Source organism: Benincasa hispida, chromosome 12 (assembly GCF_009727055.1).
Source record: "Benincasa hispida cultivar B227 chromosome 12, ASM972705v1, whole genome shotgun sequence".
Classification (NCBI taxonomy): domain Eukaryota; kingdom Viridiplantae; phylum Streptophyta; class Magnoliopsida; order Cucurbitales; family Cucurbitaceae; genus Benincasa; species Benincasa hispida.
The window spans coordinates 45,355,314-45,369,226 of record NC_052360.1 but is presented as its reverse complement, the minus strand read 5'-3'; the positions used below and the strand labels follow the sequence as shown (position 1 = coordinate 45,369,226).

At 36.2% G+C, this 13,913-nt stretch overlaps 1 protein-coding gene across 4 annotated transcripts in view; it reads left to right on the top strand.

The window, feature by feature from the left end:
• The window catches only part of LOC120092859 (nuclear pore complex protein NUP160), a 52,681-nt gene that overhangs the window by 25,620 nt on the left and 13,148 nt on the right, over positions 1-13,913 (top strand). For 2 of the 4 annotated variants that reach the window (XM_039051088.1, XM_039051091.1), the window contains exons 13-23: positions 4,266-4,428; positions 4,854-5,128; positions 9,782-9,969; positions 10,377-10,450; positions 10,552-10,898; positions 12,381-12,449; positions 12,569-12,887; positions 13,061-13,189; positions 13,338-13,461; positions 13,551-13,622; positions 13,726-13,861. In XM_039051088.1, the coding sequence (XP_038907016.1) occupies positions 4,266-4,428; positions 4,854-5,128; positions 9,782-9,969; positions 10,377-10,450; positions 10,552-10,898; positions 12,381-12,449; positions 12,569-12,887; positions 13,061-13,189; positions 13,338-13,461; positions 13,551-13,622; positions 13,726-13,861 (1,896 nt within the window). The remainder of the gene's footprint in view (positions 1-4,265; positions 4,429-4,853; positions 5,129-9,781; positions 9,970-10,376; positions 10,451-10,551; positions 10,899-12,380; positions 12,450-12,568; positions 12,888-13,060; positions 13,190-13,337; positions 13,462-13,550; positions 13,623-13,725; positions 13,862-13,913) is intronic. The other 2 variants (XM_039051090.1, XM_039051089.1) reach the window with 2 other exon arrangements.

Sequence of the window (13,913 nt, the reverse complement as noted above, 5' to 3'; positions counted from 1 at the left end):
TTGGCATCGACTCTTGGCTTAGTTGTGGTGTTCTTGCCAATGCTTATCAGAGGCTTTTTCATCTTGTACAACAGCCTGAGGTTACTGTTGGTAATGCCTGGCTCCCTTCTATGTCTGTATGGAATGTGAACTTACATCGTAACCTTACTGAGTTGGAGATTGCTAAAAAGGCGTCATTATCCCTTTTTCTGGCCTCTGTCTATTTGCATTCCTCTCCTGATACTTGGTTGTGGCCCTTTGATCCTTCAATGGATTTTACTATTAAATCTCTTATGACTGGTTTAGTGGGTGACATGAATTCTGTCTTGACTGATCTTTATTTGGTCATTTGGATAAATAGATATCCCACAAAAATTAAAATCTTTCTTTGGGAGCTCAGTTGGGGTGCCATTAATACTGTTGACCGTTTGCAGCACCGTATGCCTTATGTGTCTCTTTCTCCCTCATGGTGTCATATATGTCACAAGAATGATGAATTGCCGTCCCTTTTTCCATTGTTCTTTTGCTCTCAGCTTTTGGGATCTTATTTTACCTGCTTTTGGCTGGTCTTTTACTTCTCCAAATGCCTATGCTAAAACATAACTAGCCAAGAATACATACCGAAAGGAAGTAGTCAATGCTTGTCGTCATCATGTTGGGATACTATCCAAGGAAACCGATTTAAACCTAAGTAAAAACTGAAAAGAATGAAGAAAATCTTTTAAAAGGCTCCATAGCTTGAGTGGAATCCCCTTTTTTCTCATAGCCCTAAAAATAACGACATGTATATAGAAATGGCAAGAGTGTTGTGACACTGCGACAAATTGGTGTAGTGCCGTGACGCCATAGGTCAGCGTTGTGAAGCTGTTGCCTTGCACACCTATTGCCTTCGAACGCTGCGATGCTAGACCTTTGGGGGAAATTTCATCCTTTTTGTCATCCTTAGAGCTCGATGCTCCGGTTGACCTCTAAGTTCCCAATTTTGGCTTGTTTTTCACCTATAATGTCCCAAGAGTCTCTATAGCTCGATTTCTTGCATAAGAGCACACGTAAACATATTCCTAAGAACTAAGCCCAATTTAGGTTGAGAAAGATAGCTCATTTTGGGAGCTATCCCTAATCTTAATCCTAAATAATCAAAGAAACTAATCTCAGTCCTAATTAAGCAAGGAAGCTAATCCTAATCCTAATCCCAATCAATTAAGGATTTAACCAAGATATCCTAATTTACCCTAATCATATTACAATCATTCTATCCCTCTAAAAAAAACTCGTTCAAGTTTTGGAAAGAAAATCAATATAAAAAAAACAAATAAACAAAAAAAGAAACCCGCAGTAAAATGTAAAAGAAATTCACGCCCCAAGACAATTGGATGTAAATCATTGTGTGGTTTGAGAAAATTGCTGACTTGAACAAATGAAGCTCTCATATGTCTAGAGTTCAAAGTGGGTTGAGCTAATTGCATAAGAAGAATGGGCTTTGTTGGTTAATAATTGATCTTGGTTGGATTAAGGGAAAAAAATGAAGAGTGCCAAAGTTGGGTTGGGTTGCATAGGTCATGGGCCCAAAATGAAGGTAGTCGGGTTGGAATGTGTGGATTGTAGGTTGAAAAACTACGAAAACAAGTCGAGTTGGGTTGGGTGCGTATTTGGTCCAAAATGATTACATATTCTTCCTTGTCTTTGTTGCAAGCAAAAACACTACCTTTGAGCGCAACTTCTCCTTCTTTTGCTTCACCAAGGATTGCAAATAGGGTTTTAGGTTCCATCATCCCGTCTTCTTGTTTCTTGCTTGTGATTTCACCACTGCATAGGTTGTGCAACTTTGAGTTTGGTTTTCTTTTTCAATTGATTTTTCTTTCTCATTGCCCACAACGTCGTTCACACTCGAGTCCTAGGTCTCAACACGTTTCTGCTTACCCCTCCTTCACACTCACTCTCAGATCTTCTAGATTTTCTGTTTTATTTGTTACTTGCATGGTTTCATAACTTCGACTGAGCTTTTGAATTTCATGAATGTTTCTTTCAATATTTGCAATTCTAACATTTTTGAATTCTTTTTATCTTCTTGAAAATTGTTCCAAATTTTGCATCATTTTTTTTTCAAGGTACCCCAAACATTAGCCATTCCTCTAATTCTTCCAATACTCCAGGATTGACGTAGGATACGACTACTTTGCTAGGTTTAGGATAATTATAGTACGAAGTGACGTGTGTTCTTGAATAGGCTTCAACCCTTCTTGGTTGTTTTACAACCAGGAAAGTATTTTTTGGACTTGTACGTTCTTCTAGCATCGTAGAACTTCACTCTTGGAGGATTATTCAAATTTCTTCATGCTCTTCTTGAATTTAAAGGTTCCTCCAATTAGGTGTGCATTGTTTGGCAACTAGCACAACTCTCAAAACTTCCTTTGTGATCTACGCTCCAAGAGTTTCTCGGTCTTCTGCTGATGGGACCCAATGTTGCCCTAGACATTTACTCTGATACCAAAATGATAGGAGAACTTTCTTCAAGAATCATATTAAAGTCTTTATTATCAATTTATCAATTAAAAGTTGTCCAAATTGTTTGAAAGCACTTACCATTCTCCATTTTCTCTTGTTTCCTAGCTTCGAAAGGCAACGAAGAAGAAGATCCACGATGGAAATTGGAAGGAGGGAGAGTTGGTAAAATATACCAACTCAACTCTACCAACATTTAAAGTTGGTGGACCAAACATTGAGTTGGTAAAATTTACCAACTCAACTCATGTTTGTGAGCCAAACATCCCCTAAGTGATTGATTTTAGAAAACCACATTTTAATAGCTATCTTCAAATTACGCAGCTAAGAATTAATGACATAACTGGGCCAACCACTAGAAATGTCTTGAGATATTAGATAACGTAGAAGTAGTTAACTTCTGATAATCAGAATTATTCAATCAATTGTTACAAAAACAAAAGAGTGATGGACCCCACTCAAAAGATGAGCCTATCTGGAAACTCTTGAATTATCGAAACGAAAATCCCAATTCTTGGAAACAAGAAATCTACCAATAGTCGAGCAAGAAGAATCATCTCCCAGCTTTGACCACGTGAATTTTCCATCAGATATCTTTATCTCAAGTAACTCCAATTCCTCTATCAACTGATTAAAAATTTGCATTCCTCGTCTGATTTCTTAGGGTCTTCAACAAATAAGAATAACAAGTGCAAGTTTGTTTCTTGATAATCTTTAGGGTCATAGATGTTGGTGATCACAATGCTTTCTTTGCAAAAACGGAGACTTTAACAGTGTAGCCAACCTTAATAAATTCCAGAACTTGAATTTTGTTTTCATCCCATGTAATTAAGTGCATGTTTGAAAGTGATTTTTTAATTGCTAAATCACTTATGTCAAGTTTACAATCATTCCAAAACTCGCTTTTAATCATGTAAAATCTATTTAATGTTAAGTTTACACTTTTAAAATGAGAAGACAAAACCTCAATCCTAGACTGTGATGGGTGGTTAACCCGATAAAGAGAGAGGGATGTGTGATGGGTGGTAACCTGTTCATGTTTTATGTCCTTCAACAAAAACTCATCTTCTTTCCAGATGCAAAAAAGGGAATTCTGAACACAACTCTTAATTACCCGGGAATGATGAGGAGATACAAAATTAATCAACTTCAAGGAGAGATAAACTTGACTGATGAACTAAAATCGTCGATAAAACTGATAATCCACAGAAGCTGTCAGACTTTAGCTTTGTCGATGGAAGAAATCAAGAAATGATAGAGGGAGGGGAAGGAAAGAGTAAAGAGAAGGGAAGCGTCCATTTATATTCTATATGGTAACATTTAAATCATTTTATATTGGAGGGAGAGATTATAGCTTTTAGCCTTTAGGAGATGAATGCAGTTGTTTTTCTTTACATGTAACCACCATTTATACAGCTGTATTATGGTGGTTCCTCTACTGTTTCTGAAAAAATTGAAAACTAGAAAAAGAGTTCTATAGATTTTAGCTGCATTAGCAAATAGCACTTATTCTTCCTGATGGATCTTTGAGCATGAGATTCCTCTTCTTGTCTATCTAATGGTAAGTTTTCAAGCATGCTCTTGTTTTCAGAAATTGTGTTATCCTTAAAGAACATTTTACCATACTTCTATTCTATTACATTGAATGTTTGAGTGTTCCACTTTGCATTTCCTATGGATTGATCGTTAAGCAAGATCCTGTTTTTATATATCATGTTATATGTAAGAACATTTTACCATGTATCTGTTACATTAAATATTTGAGTGGTCCACTTTGCATGCAGATTGGCTTACTCCACGATGACACATCGAGAATAAAACTTGAATTAATTCCAATGATTGAGGAAATTATTTGTGAGTGGCACATTATTCATTTCCTTGCTATCACGCCATCTGAGTCAGCTGCAGTTGAGGATTTTAGTTCTCAACTTTCACTTTTACAAATTGGTAGGTGTAAGGTGGTTGTTGCTGGTATTATCACCCAATCGAGCTCTTTATGATTTTATTTCAGTATTTATTGCCTGTCGTTATAGAGTTTGTGTTCTTACTGTATTGTGCATTTTAAAGGAAGTGCTAATCAAACTTTGAGAGCACATTTCATTTTCTTTCGTTATTTCTGTTTCACTGCTCCAACCCAGAGATCATTTCTAGGAGAAACTTAATGTGGCAACTGGCATCTGATTGCATCATATTATCTCTAATCTTCAAGTTATGAGTTTACAAACGTTAGGTAGATAAATATATAACTTTGATCGGTGTTGAAATTGTGATTCTGGATGGAAATTTAAATGCTGCTGTTTCTTGAACTGATAATATTATTCTAGTTTTCGTCTTTTATTTATTTATTTTTAAATGTGTTTATCCTGTTACAGATACACATGGAGGTAAAGAAATATGGAAGGGGAAACTTGGAAAATGTGACTTTACATTGGCTTCTTTACTTCTGTTAATGATGAATTCTTCAGCTGAAGGGCCTATCTACCTGTCTACCAAATGTCTTCTTAATCCGCAGGACATTGTTCTTGCAACACAAAATTTTACCAGCTGGGTTATTTGGGGGAACAGTAGAGAACCTTCAGCTTTTTTAAATACTTCAACTGAGCTTTCACTGGTACTGCTAAGGCATGGCCAATATGATGCTGTTGAGGTTAGCATTCTGCTATAGACAACACTTGAACCCTTTCCCCCTTTTGTCCTTCGCTCTTGTTTTTCCAATTATTTAATCCTAGCTTTTTGCATGTGGATTTTATTTACCCATAAAAAACGCCACATGTTTCATTAACTAATGTAAAAGTACAAAGCATAACTTCTCAATGGGAATCTTTCTTGAATGTCTGATTATTCGGTTGGGAATCTCTGATTGGCAAAGAGATGAAACAGGGAAAGCTTGATGTGCAATGTTAAACCCTATCCATACTCAACTCTCTAAAAAGATTGATCCGTAAGCTTGTAGCTGCGGAGCCAGCTATAATAAGATGATTAATATCCTCACGAGCTTGCCTAAAAGAACACACGAGTTTGGAAAGAGAGTCATAGCTGGGAACTTGTGCATACTGTTGACTGTGCATGCTGATACTGCATGGGGCTGAAAACCAACGTAAAATTTGCAATTTTTGGGGGGATTTGATCTTTGATAGTGTTATTCTAATTATTAAGTGGAATAATATATTCTTATTCGTAAAAGTTACATTGGGCTTCATAAGTACTGAGTAGAAGTAAGATCAATTATAGAAAAGAAAACCGTATCAAAATATACTCAACCTAAACAGCTCCAAGTGATAGAAAATGTTCGCTTATTGTTTTGGAGAAAGTTTTAAATCGACCCAAAAGTTTAAGGTCATGAGTGAAGGTGAATTTAATTATATCATCTAAAATTCCCCCTCACTTGTAGGATTGAAATATGAGGAAGAGCAAAACAAGTTGGAAATCAATATTAATTGGGGGGAAATTACAATGCAGGGGTTTGAACACAAGATCTCCTGAACCAACCTGTTCCGATACCATCAATCACCAATTGACCCAAAAGCTTATGCTCATGGGTGAAGGCGAATTTAATTATATGATCTAATAGAAAGAATTTATGGTAGATTGGATTGGGGATCCATATTTTGCCCCCTACCAGAATGAACAACACCTTTTACAGCCATCAAGTCCTAGTCCTAGGATGTAGGATAGGAGGTCTGATACCCATTTTGTGCAGACCAAATGGGAGAAAGAAGTTCTTGGTCTATTTTCGATGGGTTGAAAGTGAAACAACTAGTATTTATGCTAATTTGTTACTGCAGAAACCATAAACGGCTGAAAACACTAGCAAATAGCCACCAACTAAATGATCTTCCAACTACTTTCAAGAAAACATTCGGCAAACAGAAACTCAATCAAGAATTTGACAGGATTATTCCAAAGCTTCCAGTAAGGAAGTTACATTAGAAAGTAGGGTGGTCAAACAATGCCCACAAACTGACCCGACTGACCAAACATGAATGAACTGACATTGGTCTATTGTTCTAGTTGACAGTTTGGTGTTGGTTTTGCACATTGCAAAACTAACTATCAGTCGATCAATGTGGCCAGAAAACACTTCTCTAACCAATTGACCTAACATAATATGAAGAAGAGGAAGTAGAAAAAGGAAGAAGAAGAAAGAAAGAAGGAAAAAGAAAGAAAAGAAAAAAGGAGTTCGCGCTCTTTCTTGCATTGCTGCAGCAACATTAGTAGACCTTGAAAGACTGTGTTGGTGTTCCCAATGATTTATACTATTCTTCTCCCTTTCTTTTCTCCTTCCCTTCCTTGTTTCTCCCTTATGTTTTTTGAACAAGATGCAAAAGAAAACGTTCAAAGGACACAGTCTCCCAAACGAAGAGAAAAAGAAAAGAGAGCAAGATCTTAAGACAATTACAATAAGTGAGATTGACTAAGAAACAAAAAGAAACCTATCAAACCAAAGGTCAATTCCAAAGAATCTCGCTAAGCAACCATAAGGTCCACAACAGGCAACAACAAGAACCAATGTATTGTAAAAGCTGGCCAAATTTTTTTCTCCAGAGAAGATCTAACAACCAATTGAATTTCACAAAGGCAACGAGATGTAGATCTATGCAACTTCAAGTTGTTGAACCGATACCATCCCTTTGTAGACCACACAACATGCCAAAAGAAAAAAAGCAACAGCAAAGCACCATAAATACTCTAAGAACAGAAGCTTCCAATTGGATAAAAAACAATCGAGGAACTGATCGAAAAGAATCACAAACTTTTTAGAAAGGGGCTGTCAGTAAATGAAGCATTACACCTAAACATCAAAAGAAAATGAAGAGACTGAATGAGAGGGTCTTTGGAACCTTGAATAAAATGATCCTTATGATGTCGAAGGAGAGTTTCACGTGATACAAGATCACAAGTTGCAATAAAAGTCTCCTTATCATTTTTTTATCACGAGGGAGGAGGAATGATCTCCTTATCATTTTCATGAAATAGAAACTCAAGGAAAGGGAGCCGTCAATCTCCATATCATCATAGTGATTATCTCTCAGCTGCATGTTTTAGGCTATCGAACCCCAAATAAATAAATTAGTAAACCGCTTTCAAGAACTTGTAGCTAGTGGAAACAGGTCGTATCCACAGGGAATCTTGAGATGTTAAAGCCTACTGATGAATTTGAGTGGTCACAGGAGGGGTTTGTTGGTTGTTTTATTTGCAATTGAATTTAAACAACATGAATGTAAAAGCATAATTAAAACGGGAATTAATTCGATTAAAATGTCTACCCTAGGGATTCAGAATCCACCCATTCATTTGGTTGATCATAGGACTTCTAAAATCATGCAATGTTAGCTTGTTTTAATCGTAGCTCATGTGCTCTAGAAGACCAAAGCTACATGCCCTAATGTATTGATTAATTTCTCAATCAACCTAGATGCTTAACTAATTGGGTTCATCAGTGTCCATGTCAATTAAGTACCTGCATTAAGATAGGTAATCTAGCTAAGTCGATTTAATAACCTGGTTAGCCTAACTTACCAATCGGTTTATTCTTGAAATTAGTTAATCATGCAATATGTTTGTGAAAGATTATTCTAAACAACCTAGTTCAAACCCAAGCATGCTTTAACCCTTGCCCATTGAGACTAAAATATATTAGATTTCCCATTCTTTAGCAATCGAAGAATGAATGAGAATTGGCCAAGAACCCATAAATTCAATGCATAGAAATTAATATATCATTCAAGAACAGAGAAATATCAGCAAGCATACATCATAGAACTGAAAATCCAAGTCTCCCAACCAAGATCAGATGGGTTTAAATCTTACCCTAAGCTAGAAATACTTACCTAGCCACTCATAATGTGGCAAGATGAGTCTTGAAGTTGAAATAAATGAGAATTACAAGAAGATAGGTGCTGGAAATGAAGAATTAAGAGAATTTAAGTCTGGAACTGACCTAATTCGGCCAAAAACCTATTTATAAAAAGGGCTAAGCGTCGTGATGCCTAGGGACAGCACTGCGGCACTAGCCTTTCTTGTCGTATGGAGTGGCGGGGGGGGGACTAGGGTTTTGCATTTCATTAATGTTCCGCTCCCAAGATATGCTGCTTCTGCCTTCAAATGTTGGGTACACCGCCTGGTGTGGTGTTGTTGCATTAGCGCCAGGGGTAATTTTGTCATTTCACCCATTTTCTTCACAGTTGATGCTATGGGGCTCCGTTGTGGTCCATTTTCCTCTTGTTTTGGCTCTGATGGTCCATTCTACTTCTTAGTTGCTCAATGCTTACAAAATAGCATAATAAACACATAAAATCCAAGAATGAGCCCGAATTAAGCTATGGAAAATAGCACTTTGTTGGTGCTATCACTGCACGAGATTCCACAATGCTTAGGTTAACTTGTGATTCAGCATCAAAGTCACCACATGGAGGAAGAAAGAGGAGCTCAAGGTTCCTTTTGTCAAATGGACGATGGCATGAATCAAATTTCTACCTTCTAAAGATGAATCTTTATGGCTACATGGAACGGGGATTGAAGGCTTTGATGGAGCTATTGTAGATAAGTTCTACTACCCACTTGTCTTATAGAGGAGTCCAAGAGACGTGAACATTTTTCTAAATAAATTTGGATCCATAGTATTTACCTCAGTGGGTGAATGAGAAGAAGTGATAGTTCGAGAATAGTTAAAGGATAACATGCAATGTAACACGTTTTAACCTCTTTAATATTCAAAGGTTTGAGCCAAAAACAAATGCTGACCAAATGATAATCACTCCTATCAAAAGGATAGCATGCGGTAGGCATACTAGGGAATTTAGTCCAGTTATGAACACTTTTCCCAATGGGTGTTGGAACAACAAGTTAGGCCAGATGTTTTTGATCGATGAAGAAATGGGAGTAGAACATTGGTCTCATCTTTAATATTGTTGCCCTGAGTGTTAGATTGCTTTTCTGATAAGTTAATTTTTTGTTACTGTTCCCTTGATTGATCAATACCCTTTTAGTCTAAAGCTCAAGCTCAAGATTTCAACTAGATGATCATTTTATAGTGATTCTCTTTAAATAAGAGCTCTCCATACTTGGGAATGAAATACCAGTAACAGCTGGGAATGATTAGGAGTAACATCAGGACAAATGATCAATTTGTAATGGTTACCAGTATTAATTGGTCTACTTCCTCTCTAATTTGTTTCAGAATCTATAAGGATGTTTTATTCTTTTATTCCTTTTCTTTCTTTGTATTCTTCGATCCCTTGCCATTCTTAATACAGTTTTATTTTCTACTGCTCCCTTCAAAAAAAAAAAAAAAAAAAAGTACCTGCTCAGTGTCGTGAAGGCTCAATCACAGAATGAGAAGACGTCACACTGTATGCAAGATGCGGATGGTGGATGGTCTGTAATGCATCACCTGCTTGGTTGTTGTCAACTTGGTCAGGCACATTATAAGTTGCACGGACCAGTGAAAGAGAGGAAGGTTCACGAAGCTATATGCAGTTTCTTCAGGTATCATACGTGGCTGAATTCTATGTTCATTTCAAATACTGTTCTGTGTCATAGAAGCTATATGCAGTTTCTTAAGTTTAATCAGGCGTTGGTTTTAATTAACTTCCATGCACTATTACATGCCCATGGCTGTTATCCTCCTCAGGAGGAATTGCGTCACCTTATTTTCATTTTATAGTTGAATACTTTTTTTGTTTTTTCTTTTTTGTTTCAAGCCAGCGATGTGTCCTATAGAATCTTGTTTGTTATTTATAGAGTTTTATTCCACAGATTTCAACTTAAGAATGTAAATAATAAATGAAAAGATAATCAACATATTCTCTTATTTACTTTTTATTTTGTAACCTATAAAATGAATATATTCATTTATTACAAGGTAATCTCTTCGTTGTGACTGTTCCATGCAGAGCTTCATCTGGAAACAGTTCTTTTCAGGCTTTGCAGAGTTTGCCTCATGAAGTGGGATTTTCTTTTGAGTCTAGTAAGTTCATGAAATAAAAGTGAAATACTTTTAAATGTTTTTATGGAACAGCTAATTCAGTCTGTGTATTTATTCACCCATCCAACCCCACTATTTTTCAGCTGGTTGTGTATCAAGTGTCGCATGGAAGTTCCATTACTATCAGTGGTCTATGCAATTGTTTGAGCAGTATAATATCAGCAAAGGTGCTTTTGAGTTTGCTCTTGCTGCACTTGAGCTAGTGGAAGAAGCTGTAAGCCCAAAGGACGATTATTGTGGTAGACTTCCTTTCAATGAATCTGCCATTACTGTCCAAGGACGGCTTTGGGCAAATGTCTTCAAGTTTGCATTGGATCTACATCAACTCTCTGATGCATATTGTGCAATCATTTCAAATCCAGATGAGGAGAGCAAACATATCTGCTTAAGACGTTTCATAATAGTCCTTTATGAATGTGATGCCATTAAGGTTCGTTGCCTATTTCCTTTGAGCATCATCGATCCGATTCCTATGCCTCCTTGAATTATTGAACACAATGAATTCATATTTCAGATATTATCTTGCTTGGCCAGGTGACTTCATCTGCGTTGATGATAATGTAGAAAAGCATTTCTTTTAGTAGGTTTAACTAAAATGAAAAACATATGATTCCTTATATTTCTTTTGTTATCTTCTTAAAGGAAACAGCTTTTCAGGGATGAAATGAAAAATTATTCATGACCATCAACAACTAAGATAGGAAAGACAGCCTTCAAAACAGCCAAATACGTGAATAAAAACTCGCTAAATAGAATTCATGAACAACTTGAAGACCTACAATGGCTTCTATTTATTTTATTAATTTAGATTTCTTGTAAAACAAACTAATTATCGATAACTTTGTTTGCCATTAGCTAGGTTTAACTAATTCTTCTTCATTACATACTATTAATTGTCAGTTTTCATGCTGGGAGCATAGTACGTTGTTCCAACATCGACTAACAATGACTTGTAAATTCATAAAGAAACTCCTAAACAAGGAACAAAGCAATATAAAGGAGGGAATTCTTATCTATTTCCCCCAGTTTGAAAGATAACTATCAGTCTATCAATGTTCACCAAGAAAATACAAAAAACAAAATGAAAGGAAACAGAAACAATAGCTGCAGACCGATTCAAGTGTCAGGATTTCACCTTCTCTGTTCTAAGCGAAAACTGTCCCTATGCCCTTCTTTCCCTGCATTCTCCTCTACACTCCCTACTAGCCATACCCTTAGAACCACATTCCACTACCTCTAACTAACTTTCAGATGTACCAAGTCCCTTTCTACCCCTCGTCATATATGCTTTTGTCACTAGGGCTTCACATACATTTGTAATTATTAGATAGGCTCTATTTTGTATAGCTCGAGTCCTTTCTTTAGTGGAATTTCCTTTTTGTGGACTACCTCTCGTCATATATGCTTTTGTCACTAGGGCTTCACATACATTTGTAATATTCTTTCATTTTTTTCCAATGAAAATCATTATTCTATTTTTTTATTTTTTATTTTTTAATTTTTTAACAAACATTTGAGGCAATTGGGGAATTCTTTGGAGGTCTTGTAAGTATTTCTTCCCAAACATTAAGCTTGGTCGATTGTTCAACAACATACAATGAAGTGAAAAACAATTTGTGTTTCTTACCAGCAACCATTTTGATTGAAGATTAGAAAAAAAGAGGTTTCTTCCTTAGATTCGGTGATACCACCCCTTTAGGTCATCCCAATATTATCAACCGTTAGGTACATCTATGTAACTTTTTGAATTTTATTGATTTAAATAGACTTTATGAGGTTATGGAAGATGAAGGGGTTTAATTTTGGTTTCTTCTAAAAGAATTTAATGATTGATCTGCCAGTAGCTATGCAAGTAACAAGAAACTTGCCTCCATTCTTTGCTTAAATGAAGTTTTACTGATCAATTGTACAGATTCTTTGTTGTGGAGAATTACCATTCATTGGGTTAGTAGAAAAGGTAGAGCAAGAGCTTGTATGGAAGGTATTTAGCTGTAAAGCTTGAAGTTTATATGTTCATCGTCAATGTTATTTATCTTTTACTAGCTTAAATTGCTGTTTCTCTTGTCAGCTCATGTCTAGGGTTTCTTTATTACAATGCAGGCAGAACGTTCTGATCTCTTGTCAAGGCCAAGCTTGTATAAGTTGCTGTATGCCTTTGAAATACACCGACATAATTGGCAGAAAGCAGCAAGTTATATCTACCTTTATTCAGCTCGTTTGAGAATGGAAGGAGCTCTGGGAGATAACCAGTTCAGTTCCTCATTGCTGTTGGAAAGATTGAATGGCCTTTCTGCTGCTATTAATGCATTGCACCTTGTTCATCCTGATTTTGCCTGGATTGAAGCCCCGGTTGAAAGAGATGCTATCCAGAGTAAGCACTACCCAAGTAAGAAAGCTAAAAGAACTGTTGATGAACAGTGTAAGGAAAACTTTATTTAATGAACTTTTCCCTAGTCATTTTTTCATTTCCAGATTTTCTGACTTATTACTTTCTTTCCATTGTTTTCAATTGAAAATATTTATCTAGTTATACAAAGATTCTGTTATTTTGTTTTGTTTGAAAAGATGGTTTTTTTTTCCTTCTGCGCATAGTTGCCAGAGATGACACCAAGCCTCAGAAGCAGCATATTTATATCGATATGAAGCAACTAGAAAATGAATTTGTGCTAACTTCATCAGAGTATCTCCTTTCATTAGCAAATATCAAATGGCCATTCACTGGTAAGGATATGGACTATTCTGTATTATGATTTCCTTGAAGCATGATGAGAAATTATGAGAAAAACCTCGTATAAAAACCTTAGCTTTTAAATCTATCTAATATATGAAAGCACCTATTGTAGATTGCACTAACTTAAGCTTTCTGCAGACTCTCGTTTGTCAGGGATTCATGAGGCCCCTTCAGAGTTAGTTGATCTTCTGGTCCAGAACAATTTTTATGATATGGCATTTTCTGTTGTAATAAGATTCTGGCGAGATTCAGCATTAAAGAGGTATTGATCTTCGCTTATGCTGTCATTGCATAACACATAACTCTATTGATTCTGCTCAGAATTGCATGGCTTGAACTTTGTTGACTCAGGGAGTTGGAAAGAGTTTTCTCTGCCATGTCATTGAAATGTTGTCCTAGTAGATCAGGTTCATCTGCAGTTCTGTAAGTCAATCATTTATGATTCAAAGAACTTCTGTTGTTTTTCCTATTGGTTGGTTAGTTTCACTAGTAGGAAGTGTAGTTGCTGACTTAATTGTGATTTCAGGAATGATCCAAGAATAAATAGTCTTTTATTGATATCCCCAAATGGTGGAGGTGATGTTCATGGTCCACTTGATGTGCTGCCTAGCAGTCAGCAGATCGATGGAAATGGTCATTGGGAAACCTTGGAACTTTATCTTGTACGTCATATTATTTCATGAATGCTGGTTAAGATATTACAACATAGTGTAC